This window comes from Acanthisitta chloris, unplaced genomic scaffold, assembly GCF_000695815.1.
Source record: "Acanthisitta chloris isolate BGI_N310 unplaced genomic scaffold, ASM69581v1 scaffold9108, whole genome shotgun sequence".
NCBI classification, from domain to species: domain Eukaryota; kingdom Metazoa; phylum Chordata; class Aves; order Passeriformes; family Acanthisittidae; genus Acanthisitta; species Acanthisitta chloris.
Window position 1 is genome coordinate 58,659 of NW_008685334.1, and position 12,426 is coordinate 71,084.

At 40.8% G+C, this 12,426-nt stretch overlaps 1 protein-coding gene across 1 annotated transcript in view; it reads right to left on the minus strand.

Moving 5' to 3' along the window:
- CRYBG3 (beta-gamma crystallin domain containing 3) overlaps nt 1-5,231 on the minus strand; it is a 47,637-nt gene extending 42,406 nt beyond the window's left edge. Inside the window, exons 1-2 of the mRNA XM_009079724.1 lie at nt 3,560-5,231; nt 92-2,574 (exon numbers count right to left, since the gene is read on the minus strand). Coding sequence (XP_009077972.1) covers nt 92-2,574; nt 3,560-5,231 — 4,155 coding nt within the window. The remainder of the gene's footprint in view (nt 1-91; nt 2,575-3,559) is intronic.
- Between the last annotated feature and the right edge of the window lie 7,195 nt (nt 5,232-12,426).

The following is a 12,426-nucleotide window of genomic DNA, read 5'->3' on the forward strand; positions in this document are numbered from 1 at the left end:
ATTAAAAGTTGGCAAGGAGATTAGGGAGACAACAGCTTTGAATCTGGGCTAATTACTCTGATTATAAATATTATGTGACATGACATCTTACCGCTGACAATTCTCCCAGTTTTGGCATGGCGTTGTCTTGAGACCAGTGAATCTTTGGCTGCAACATATCCTGGAGAATGCTTCCAAACCTGGTCCCCTTCTCAGAAGGGCAATTGCTGGCAGATTTCAAATACTGGTAGTACACACTCGTAGGAGGATGTGTTAGAGTAGCATCAGGCTTCTCTGAAACTGGTTTACAAGGTGTTTGACTGGGAAAAGCAACATCTGGAAACTGTTCCGGCTGTTCCTGCAAGTCAAATTGTTCTTTTGAAAGAGGAAATGATTGTTCAGAGAGCAAAGCTCTATTTTGGTCATTTGACGTTTTTAAACTGCCTCTCCACTGGCTGGAAAGATAGTCATCATCTCTCTCAACATCAAGCATATTTTCCTCATATGATGATGATTCTTCCTCGACCTCTATTGCGTCCTCCTCCTGCTCCTCCTCCTCCTCCTCATATCGAGCAGTAAACTGTAAGCGCTCAGAAACTGACTGGAGAAGGGAAAGAACAGAAGCGTGGTCAGAATTATTTTTCGATATTCCACCAGGACGGCTTTCCGGTGACACATCTGTGGAAAGTAAGTCTTCCTGGGAGCTGTCATCTTCATATATGGGAGACAAAGAGAAAGGATATACTCTGTAACGCTTGGCCTCCACACTCAGAAATGACTCCAAGCTACGGCTATCTGTTGTTTCATTCAACTTGCTATCTTTCCCAGAAAGACAGGTTGACTCGTGCTTATTCTTTGCTCTTTCACACATTAGATGATCTATAGTATCTGAAGGCAAATCAGAAGAAGAAAGCAAACCAATTTGCACATCATCAGCAGTTGAGACAGATTTGTTCTCAGTTTGAAGAGCACCTTCATAAATGATAGTAAAGGAACTGTTTTCCCACTGTTCAATTAGCGGAGAAGAGGCCAAACATTCTGTTGATTCCTTCATGTCATGGCTGCAGTCCAGACCATTTTCTTCAAGCTGATCATTTCTCTCCATGTCTTGATCCTTCATTTGTGCCTGCTTCAGATTCCCATTATTTTGGGCAAAGACTGTGTTGAAGCAGTGTTTCCCTTCACTGTTCTTTCCACTAACAGACAATTCAGGTACAATGATCTGTGTATCTAACCCAATATTAACCTCTGCTCTCTCACTTGCCCCTTCTGCTAGTTCCTCTTTACCCTCTACTGCCTTTGAATCTTCTAAAGCTGCTCTTACTTGTGCAGGTAGTACTTCTGCAGTCTCTCTTCCACAGCATTCATATGGACTGTCCCCTACACTGCCTTCCAGAGAGCCCTGAGGACTGCTTTTCTCTTTGGATTCATTCTGCATGCCAATACCTTCATCAGCCATGAAAGATGACAAATTAACATTTGCAGCTGGCAGCAATGTGCTCTCTCGCGTATTTGTAGTATTGCATGAACCTTTAAAGTGCGATGACAGTAGAATTTCTTCAGTCATGGTACCATCTCTATGTACAAAATGTAAAGATCCATCAGATTTTCTACTTGTTGCTGATACTCCAGGTTTGCCACACATTTCTGCTGCAGCCAGATGTTCACACACCTTTCTATGGTGCCTCTCGTTTGCAGGTGTCATAAGATCTGATTCTGGCCTTGCAGAACTACCAGTGGGTAGAAATCCATTTGTATGACAACTAATTGCATTATTTGGTATCTTTTCATCTCTTTTGGGCAAATCTATGCCATTTTCAATAGTATTTGGAAGCAAATGAGGACCTGAACAATCTGCCTTTTCACAGTTCACAGTTACACTCTGAGTTTCCTTCATCTCTATTGGTTCCTGCATTTTGGCAGGTAACTTCACATCAAGATTCAATGTCTTTGGCATTTTAGGCTTAGGTTTAGGTTCAGCCTTTTCAGGCAACCTTTCACTCTCAGTGCCTTGCCACTGGTTGGATGCCAATTTTTGTATGGCCGAGTTAATTACTTCATTAACTGTTTCTTTTGCTTTTAGTGCTAATGCACTATGTAGGTCAATTTTATCAGGGATGCAAGATAGTGTCTTTTCATCTTGATTATTTGTATCCACTCTTTCATTTCCTGTAACAGAAGATGAGCCTCCTCCACTGCTCTCATTAAAATCTTTTAATGACTGCACGGCTGACTGGATTTCTTCTGCTTCCAGCTGTACAGTTACAGCTTTCTGATCATTTAGAATATCTGTATTTATTAAATTATCCTTGCTCCCAAAAAGCTGGCAGACATCAATGGCTTCTTTTGCTATTATTTCTTCTGCAGCCAAATTTAAAACGGATTTCACTATTTCTTCAGCTTTCTTAAACAAAATAGCAGCATCTTGCAATGTAGCACAATCTTGTCCCTTCACATCGGTATGTTCCCATTGCTCATCAGAACAGAGCCCATTTGACTCTGCAGGTACAGCAGCTGTTTGACTATCCATGACAGAAGGGGCTTCTGAGATAGCAGCAGCACTGTTACCAAGAATCACCTGTCCCACAGCATATCCTGCACACCAGTACAGGCCAACTCGTATGCTGTTTCCAAATATTTCAGAGGACAGATGGGTGGTGGCATTGTCTCTGCCAAGGCACTGTTGCCAGCCTGTTGTGTGGAGAAGGCCTTCTCTGCTGCATCACTAGTTCTGTGACTAGAAGAACTACTGTTCCCTTGAGCAGTGCCTGACATTTCCAAGGCAGAAGAAGAAAGGTTGGAGGCTTCTCTGGATTCTCGTATGCTGTTTCCAAATATTTCAGAGGACAGATGGGTGGTGGCATTGTCTCTGCCAAGGCACTGTTGCCAGCCTGTTGTGTGGAGAAGGCCTTCTCTGCTGCATCACTAGTTCTGTGACTAGAAGAACTACTGTTCCCTTGAGCAGTGCCTGACATTTCCAAGGCAGAAGAAGAAAGGTTGGAGGCTTCTCTGGATTCCAGAGTAGGTGAAGTGGGCCTGGGGATGCAAACACCCGCTACATCTACTCCAGCAACAGAACTATCAAGCACAGGTGGACTAATCTCAGGTTCCAGAGAACCAGCTGGCCACAAAGCTCTCGGATCTCCTGAGCAAGGCAGCCCCTCAGTCCTTCTGTCCTTAGGGATTATTCTCCTAGATTCTGAAGCTGGAAAAATAAAGCTGTCCTGTTCAGAAGCAGCAATCTGGCCATTTTTAGAGTTAGTGGCAGAAGGCAGCATTTTTCCTTGGTTGTCAGATGAAGAATCAAGTACTGTGGGTGATACCCTAGGCTTATTGCTGCTTTCCTCCCTGGAAAAGAAATTAATACACCTGTTTACAGAAACAGGTGGAGATTCAGAAATTATATCTATATTGTCTTTTTCACAGGTGAAAGCAGAATGGTTGTTCCAAGGTCTTCCTTCATATTTCAGTGCAGAATGGGAAACTGCCAGATTATTTTCTTGTGACTTAGAAATATGAGATTCAAGTTCTAACCTACAATCTTCACACTCAGAAGTAACAAGATCAATCTCAGTCATACCAGTCTTATCGGTTTTATAAGCAGCAGGAGTATGACCATCTGTCCTTCTCATGGTGATTAAAGGGCAAGGTGCAGTGTTACCCTCTGTGAGTATAACTGTCTTGTCAGGGATGTCTTGAACAGTTTCAAGAGAAACAGAACCATGGTTGTGGAGAGAAATAGAGTTTTTTGAGAGGCTCACATCTACAGGCTCTAATGATTTGCTCTTCTCATACTCAAGATCAGGATGAGAAAGAATCTCTCTGACATCTTTTAAACCGACTTCTTTTTTCCCTGTAGTTTTATTCCTGAACTTGCAACTAGGATGAAGAGAAGCTGAGCAACAGCCTCCAGTTTCAAAAGAAGATTCATAAGTTGCAGAGAGAAGTGCTGTCAGCTCATCACAGTTCACACCTTCACCCCCATGTATGCATGATGCATTGGCAAGGTTTTGCACTGCAGCCTCAGATAAAACCTTCATTGTTTCCACACCCTCAGTTTCTAGACAAGGTAAACCAGTCTGCTGTGTGGCAGCATCCTTAGAATTCTCCACATGGATTAACTTGTGACCATTTTGTACATGCACTGGTTTCCTTAACTCATTCAGTTCTCCATTACATGTCGCCCTGTCCATGACTCTATCTTCATCATGTCCAATAGATGACACTGAAGCAGTCAGATTACCTGTGGTCATGCATTTTTCCCTTCTGGATTCCATGCTAAGTGAAGTGGGTATTTGTTCATTAAAAGGAAAGAGAACAGTAGCAGGAAAATTCTGCAGATTTTGCTCTGTTTCTACAGCTGCCACGTTTTTCTGCGTATCACTTTTTCTTGGATTACTATCTTTATTTGCACTACCAATATGCTGATCTGCTTGCTGCTGAAATGTAGTGGTACTGAAATGAAGCATCTGGACATCCAAAGTTCGCTCCGAGTTATTATCCATTTGATGATTACAGCAAAATTCTCCCTTACTCACCTGCAGTTCTTCATTAACTGTCTTACTTTTTGACTTGGGTGAATGTAAATAATCATCCTGTATGTCTTTCGGGGACTCCTTATTAGCTGCTTTACTACAGTCATTTTCTTTATCAAAGTTAGAAGTGGCATTTCTATCTGTCTCAAACAGAGCTTCTGCTTCTCCTAGCAGTCCATCTTCTTTTCCAACCAAATCATTTGCAGAACTCACTTTAAGAGAATGAGCAGTCTGGGAAGTGGAATTGGCTAAGATCTCACTGTTTCTACTACTAAATGTCAAGAATGAATCTAGTGAATACGTCCTTTTAACTTTTGTTGCAGCTAAAGCAGGGGTGTGTCTTAAGTCTAGCTCATGACATGATTCAGTGGTTGAAGTTGTGGCCTTTGCAGTGATTTCATGTTTACTGCTACCCAGGCAATGCTGAGCTTTACCAGACTGTTTGTTTCCCATTCTAACTGCAGAAGAATTTACTATGGCATCATCTTTGCAATCTTTACCCTCATCTTCCGCATTTTCTTCTATTAGGTGTCCTGATTTCAAAGAGTGAGTTATTTGGATTTCTCCATTTTCTTTGACCATTGTATCATTTATGTTCTCAGTACTTTCTTGTCCTTTTCCAGTCATTTCTGATTGATTCTTCATTAGCTGCCTAATCCTTGAAGAACCTCGATACGTTGCATAAGTGACTGCGGGTGCATCTGACTTCCGTCGCATCTGCCTGTAACAAGGATCATCACCATCAGCACAAGACAATCTAAACACCTAGTATGATAATAAAAGGTTAAACAAACAGTAGATGATGTACAACACTGTTTTCTTCCACAGGTTAGCACAAACTAGATTGCATGCAACACTATTTTCCTTCTTTGTGTGACACGATACATACACTATTTCTTACCAAAAAAAGACGATTTGAACTATAAGCAAAAAGTAGATATTGCTATAACCACCTTTCATTATTTCTTCCTACCAGACAACAGAATTACTATTTACAGATGCCCCTGCAAGTCAACATTTGCAGTGACAGAAATAAGCATACTTTTTGGAAGACGATATATCCTACTAAAGCAGGCCTGTACATTAAAACTGCAGAAAATCTACTGTACTAAAGTTCATTAAAATATTGAATTGAAATTTAAACTTTTATCCAATCTCTCAACATATTGTTAAGAAGCAGGATGAAGAGAAACAAAACACACGTAAAAGAAAGAAAGTATAAAACGGGATGTTTTTTGAACCACAGGGTAGTAAGGAAGGAGGCTGAATGGAAATCAGGTAAGAATGAAGTCTGTTTGAATACTGGAAGGAATACCAAGCCTAGAAATGTGACAAGGAATTGGTAGATCTAGTTGTTCATTAGTCTTAACTTTAGTAGCAAGAAACAGTGAATGTAAAAATTAATCAAAGAGCCACTACAGAAAAACTATGATCCTGATCCTTCACTGCTCTTTCTGATAATACTAAGAATAAATTCAGAGCCTGTTGCTTTCCATTTTCTGAAGAAGCAATTTTGCTTTCTTAAAACTAACAGACATCAGAAACATTCACCTTTTTTTCTAATGCTTCTCTCTTTCCCCCGTACCTTTTGCTTGTTAAAGATTTCTTGCAAAAAGCAGTCACTGTCAGCTTTTCCCTTCCTCACCTTAGGAAAAAGTGGATGCTCAGACTGTGCTTAAACTCTATTCTGCCTCCACCTAAACTATGAAGAAACCCTTTCAAAGTCTGCCCTGTATCTGCTAACCTGGTAGCTGGAAGTAGCCATTCACCAGGGAAATTGTCATACACTTTTCTTAGGCAAAAATAACAACAAAAATGGTGTTGGCTAAGATTTTGATTTCTAATATAAAAGCAGTGCAATGTGTATGAAATCTTATTACCATTTTTAAAAGCTCTTGGCACTTTCCCATTAGTTCACATTTATTGAGAAGTTGCTACAGCTCCAGAGCTCGGGACAAATAATTTAAGTGAGAAAAAAACCCCATAAGCTTACTAAGAAAGAGGAAACATTGGAGTATCATTGAGTAACTGGAACTTCAAATATTGCCTGTATGGGTTCTGCGTATATACGCTCTAAGCAGGTATACAAGAATATAAAAATGGAGTGGATTTACCAATCTAAAAATATAATCTTTTTTTTTCAAGATTTCAGGGGACAAGATTCTTACTTCAATATTAATTTTATTTCAAAGAGGGGAAATCTACTATTATATTTAAAAATAAATTTTAATAAAAAATTAGATAATAATATATTATTATTATTTAAAATCAGAAGTAAACTCCCTCCTTGTGCAGTATTTGGACAAGAGTACAAACGAACTAAAAGTGAAATTATTCACATGCATAAACATTAAAAGAGAGAGATAAAAGTTCATTTATACGTATGTTTTATACTACCAGGTATTTTTAGGCTAATGCCAAAACACATCAATATGTGAATCCAGACATTGTGAGAACTTGAAAATTAAGTTTTATTGGGATTAAATTCACTCTAATCTCTAACGAAGGCTACAGCAGAATCTCAATATAGGGTTTATTAGCCAGGTATAGTAAGTTAAAGAGGAAACAGGACAGTCATGTATAAATAGCACACCTCCCAAGCCTTTGCTGAGTTAGATGCCTACATTTAGTCTTCTATACCACTAATTTGGTTTCCAGAGATACCAATGGTGGTAGCAGCTAAACATCAAACACACCATTTGTTACACTTGGTGCCTTCAGGATTCACATCCCTTCAAAGAAACATGCACATTTCTGAGTGAAATAAACAAACCACAGTTGGAAAAAGGGTAGTAGGGAAAAAAATAATTATAATTTCCCTTAAAAACTGTGTACATTATTTTCCATTCTTTCTCAAAGAAAATTTTCTTAAAATATTTTCTAAGGCTCCAGAGATCCTAAAAATGTCAGGGGAAGGATCTGTTGAGTTCTATACTACACTATATTCACTCAGCATCAGTCATAGTCATACTAAAAATAAGACTTAAGAATCTAAGACCTGATCATGCTCTTATTCAGAATTAACCTTACTGAGTAACCTTTCCTGCTTTAATCACTATTAAGCTTTTACAAAATCCATCAGCTCTTCCGTACTTCAGCCAACCTCATAAATAAAAGTTGGTCTACTAGTTTTATGGGACAAATAGGCAAATTTTAGAGAAGATTGCATACACAGGGATGACAAGGAGAACTGAACATGACTGAGTTCTAAATCTACACTGATTTGAGACACATGCCACCAAATAGTTCTGTCACTTATTACACATGGTCAGACAAACAAAACATACTCAAAAGTTTTTTGCCTATGTGGCAACCTTTTATCATTGCTCCCAATTCCTTCTGCTGTCTTCTGAGGGAATTTTATGCTCTGACTGATTGATCAATCTGAAATCTGAGCAAGACTCCAAGCAACCCACCCTAAGGAGCTCTGCACGAACTCAATCCTGACTAGCACTGGTGACAGCACTGTAGCCTCTGCCAGCATCTCCCAACACACAGCTCTGCTTTCCTGCAGACTTGCCTCTACCAAGAGTTTCAGCAGCGAATGCTATTTTAAAATGGAACCAACCTTTCCTCCACAGACATAGCAACTTCAGGATCTCTGATAAAGAATTTGCTGCTCAGAATATTATAAAAGCTTTGCCAACAGACCTTTTAGTCCTACTGCATTTACTTCTAGAGCACACAGAAGCATATTCAATCTGAACACTCACAGGCAACAACAAGACATCTAAAAAATGAAAACCCGTGCTCCTATGTGGCAGCAGCAATTCAGCTTTGAGTCTTATGAAACATATTTAGAAGCAGGCTGTGTCACAAAAGATCTTCTGACAGTGTCACTAGAGACTTGTTTAATTTCTGATCTCCAAATGAATGTCAGCTCAGAGCTTACCTTAAAAACTCTTCACAACATTTTTTTTCACTCATATGGGGATGCAGATGAAAGCATGATTATACAAAGAACCCAATGTGCATTCTATCACATATTTAAAATATGGGAGATTCCTTCTTTCCTATCTTCACAGGAAGCTATTCAATTCCCTATAAAGCCTTAATTCAGTTTCACAAAAGACTTTGACAGCAACAAGAGAGGATGTCAACATGAGTTAATGTTAAATTTGTCAAAAGTAGGTGCTCATAGATATTTCTTTTATTGTGAAAAAGATATAAAAAGTTCAAGAGGGACTAACACCGGGAGGAGAGGGGAACATCTTCCGACATCTCATATGACAGACATCTTGTATAACTTGCCCAAAAAAAGTGGCATTAGTTATAAAACAGCCTTGTTGATTTTGAAGCCCTGAAGCAGGAGGAAACCTACTACCCTGAATGCCTCATCTTAGAGCATTCATAAAGATGACATCATTTGCACCTTTTTCAAGTGTATGCCAGGAAGATGGCAATCCCTCCAATCCTCATATTTGTACCATGTGATAATGCAAAAAGCCTGATACCATTTTCAAAACGATGGAGAAAGACCATACAGCTTGATACAGCACTACATGGGTACAGCACTTCAGATCCCCAGGCAGAACAGCTTCATTTGCACTGTATGGCATCCACGTCAGCAAGCCCTTACAAGCAGCACCACTGCTTTGCTCTGGGCTCACCAGTTCAGACTCAGCAGTATCACAGAGCAAGCATACTGCTGTCTGGCCTATTTCTGCAGCATGCAACACCCAGCTCTCCTAACACATACAGTGATCATTTTTTCCTCATACCTCACTTTTCCAGGTATTTTCTCCCCTGACTAGCAGTCTCCTGCTTTCATAAGCATATATGTGCATGATTCTCCTAACCTACTTTCACAGACCCCACAGAAGTAGCTACCAGAGAGATCTGCAGGCTACAGGCTGAAAACCACTGATCCAGATCAGTATGTCTCTTGTGGTTCCTGTGTAACTCACCCTGACTATTTTAAAATTATGCTATTGTTTATTTCATTTTTTCCCCACTTAGTTAAGTATGCAGTAGAATAAAAGCTAACAACTTTATAAAAATTATGTTAAGGCCTCTTGTCTGGAAACGACTGTCTTAAAAGTCACTTCGCAAAACCTTCTGCTGGAATCCAACTGATCCCTTGTCTGGAAACAACTGTCTTAAAAGTCACTTTGCAAAACCTTCTGCTGGAATCCAACTGACTCAGCCAGTTGGTTTCTAAGCTCATGTCAGATATTCATAAAAGGGAAAAATAAAAGACTTGCTGAAAAAAAGACACTGTGGCCTAACTGAATAGTTGCCATATACAACTTAAATGAAAGAAAACGATTTTTTAGCCAGAGGGGATAGCTTCATGATTCAAATCTGTAGTCTGAAATACTTCATGTCCTGGGACTTTGCAATGTATATTTTGAAAGGTCAAAAGTTTGGTTGAACAAAGTGATCTGCACACAGTTGATTCTGCAGGAAATTTCAAAGCTAATGTTCCTTAAGGACAATTAAGAGTCAATGACAATTTTAATAAAAGCCAACGTAGTCTTTGTGACCTTGGAAGGAATGCTTTTCCTTCCCCTTGCCCTTTAGGGTAGTACTTCTTGATTATCTTCCACATCTGGGAAACCCTACTCTTTGAGGCTGAAGAAACAAAGCCCACATTAAGGCTGACCCAAAACACTGGCAGCTGCAAGACCAAGATCTGCAGGAAGAGCCTGAAATCACCCTTAGCTCTTCACTGCCATCCTTCCCCAGTTCTCAGCAGCAGCCAAACTTTCTGCCCCACACCTGTGGGAAGTATCCATGCACACTCATCTGCTATCCTCGCCCTCCACATCATTCAACCAGCGACCCCTCCCTTTTTCTCTGTCACACTCAGGTGCCTGTGACCTGCCTCTGCCAGGGACCAGGGACACGTGTCCAGTACTGCCTCTGTGGCCGTTTGCCGTGTGCTGCCTCTCACTGGTGTGCAAGAGCTGAGGAGTAAAGTCTCCCTTTAGCTTTCTCATCTTCAGGCTGAAGGAAGCCACTCTTGGCCCCTCCTCATATGTAATGAACTAAAGCTAGGGCATCCCTTTACACTCAAGCAAGATTGTAGCTTCAGTTGTGTTAAGGAAACCAAAAGGTTTGACTTTGGGATGCCAGAAATGAGGAGATTGTTCTTCTCTTTCATGTACACTGATGCTTGGGGGAGTCAGGCAGATCTATCAGTAGGAGACTGTAACTGGGACCTGCCTTTGAGCATGACACAGCTGCTGCATGTAATCTGAAGAGGAAACCAAAGGTGACTATGTGTTCTAGCAGTTCACTTGTCTACTTAAGGCAGGAAGCCAGTGTTACCCGCTCCAACGCTACTTGCCACCACAAAAACAGTAAAGATGAAGGTGTGACAATTAAGCTCTTAATGACAAGTAAAGGCCCAGAAGGCCTGAACAGTTACACTGCAGGCAGCTCTGGAACTTCGAAATCACACTGCAAAATGCTGTTTCTAAGAACCAGTCTCTCTTAATTGAACACACTGCACAGTTGAACAACACGACTAAAAAAATCCCACAACATTCAGTGGAAAAAAGCAATCTAGTGAATTAATTTTCAGTTTAACTCAATTTTGCATCCTGCATCCGTTATGAATTAGTCTTACACTATGAAGCTTTCATTCTTGGGAAATGCAAAAGTCTTGGCTTTGGCACTAACAAGAACCTTTCATTTGGCCCACATCCCAGCTCTGGGCAGGTTACCCCTCTCTGGCAGGCAGAGAAATGCTTCTGGGCTTGCATTTTTACTACAGCACAGCCCTGAAATCCACCCACCCACTGCTGGAATGGGTTGCTAAGTCTCAGCACAGCACCTATCTTGACAACTTATTAATTGACTCACATAGGTTTGGGCTCTTGTCAAAATCTGAAAGTCTGTGAGTAAAGGGTTTGCTCAAATCAAGGCATTCACAGACGTGTCTGAAAGGAAAGATTTACAAACAATGAAACCCTCTTCAGTGACCTAACACTAAATCCTTGCATGGGCGTTTGGGCATACCCTTGCAATAACTGCTGGAGGCCCCACTCCACAGTTCACCCAGAGAATTAGGGGCAGAATGATCCTGATCTTTCCCTTCCCCAGGACAGCCTTGTAAATAATTTTTGGGCTGTATTTGGCTGTCCTAAAAGGCTGGAGCTACTCACATAATTTACACTGCTCTCAACTGGAAGCAGGTCACTCTCAGCTATTACTGCCTGTCCACCTGAGCCCCAGCAACTGAACAGCACTGCATTTCCATGGGCAGTTTCTGAAGGCAGAAGCCACAAAGCCATCAAAAGATGAATTATTATGTCTCCCTCCTCCCTCTCCATTTTCCTACCTCAAGACGCATACCTCTGCTCCCTGCTCCTCCTCGTGCTGCTTCAAATATCTGTGTAGCAAATTGGATCAGGGAACTAAGACCTAAAGTCACTGATCTAGGTCCAAACAGTAGTGCTTGTAGACATGCAGAGCACATGCTGTCAGGACCACCCAGAGCCCACAGCTGTCCTGGTGTTCCCCAGAGTCACCATCAAGGCAGCCCCTTATTAGAAAGAGAAGCAGCTGTCGCTCCCACCTCTATAGAATTATATACATTTATCTGTAAAATGGGAATCTTTATGCAGGTATTACTATAAGGGGAATAATCAACACAGCGCTCTTGTTTTACTGCTGTCACCCAACAGCTGCTTTCAAAGATGGATGGACAATGCCATGCTGTGTGCACACTTATGGTTTTAAATGTTCAGGTCTCATATGCAAAATAGGTTCTGGGCAGGCAATTACAGAGAAGGACACAGCTGTGACCACCAGATGGATTTGATTTCAACAAATGCAGGAGCAGCAGCTTCCCTGCTCTTCTACATTATTCCACAGGAATTACCTGATGAGACTATTGCTTGGAATTAAGTGATTTAATTTCTGTTTCTTTACTTTTGATTTTCTGCCAAAGGTATCTATAGGG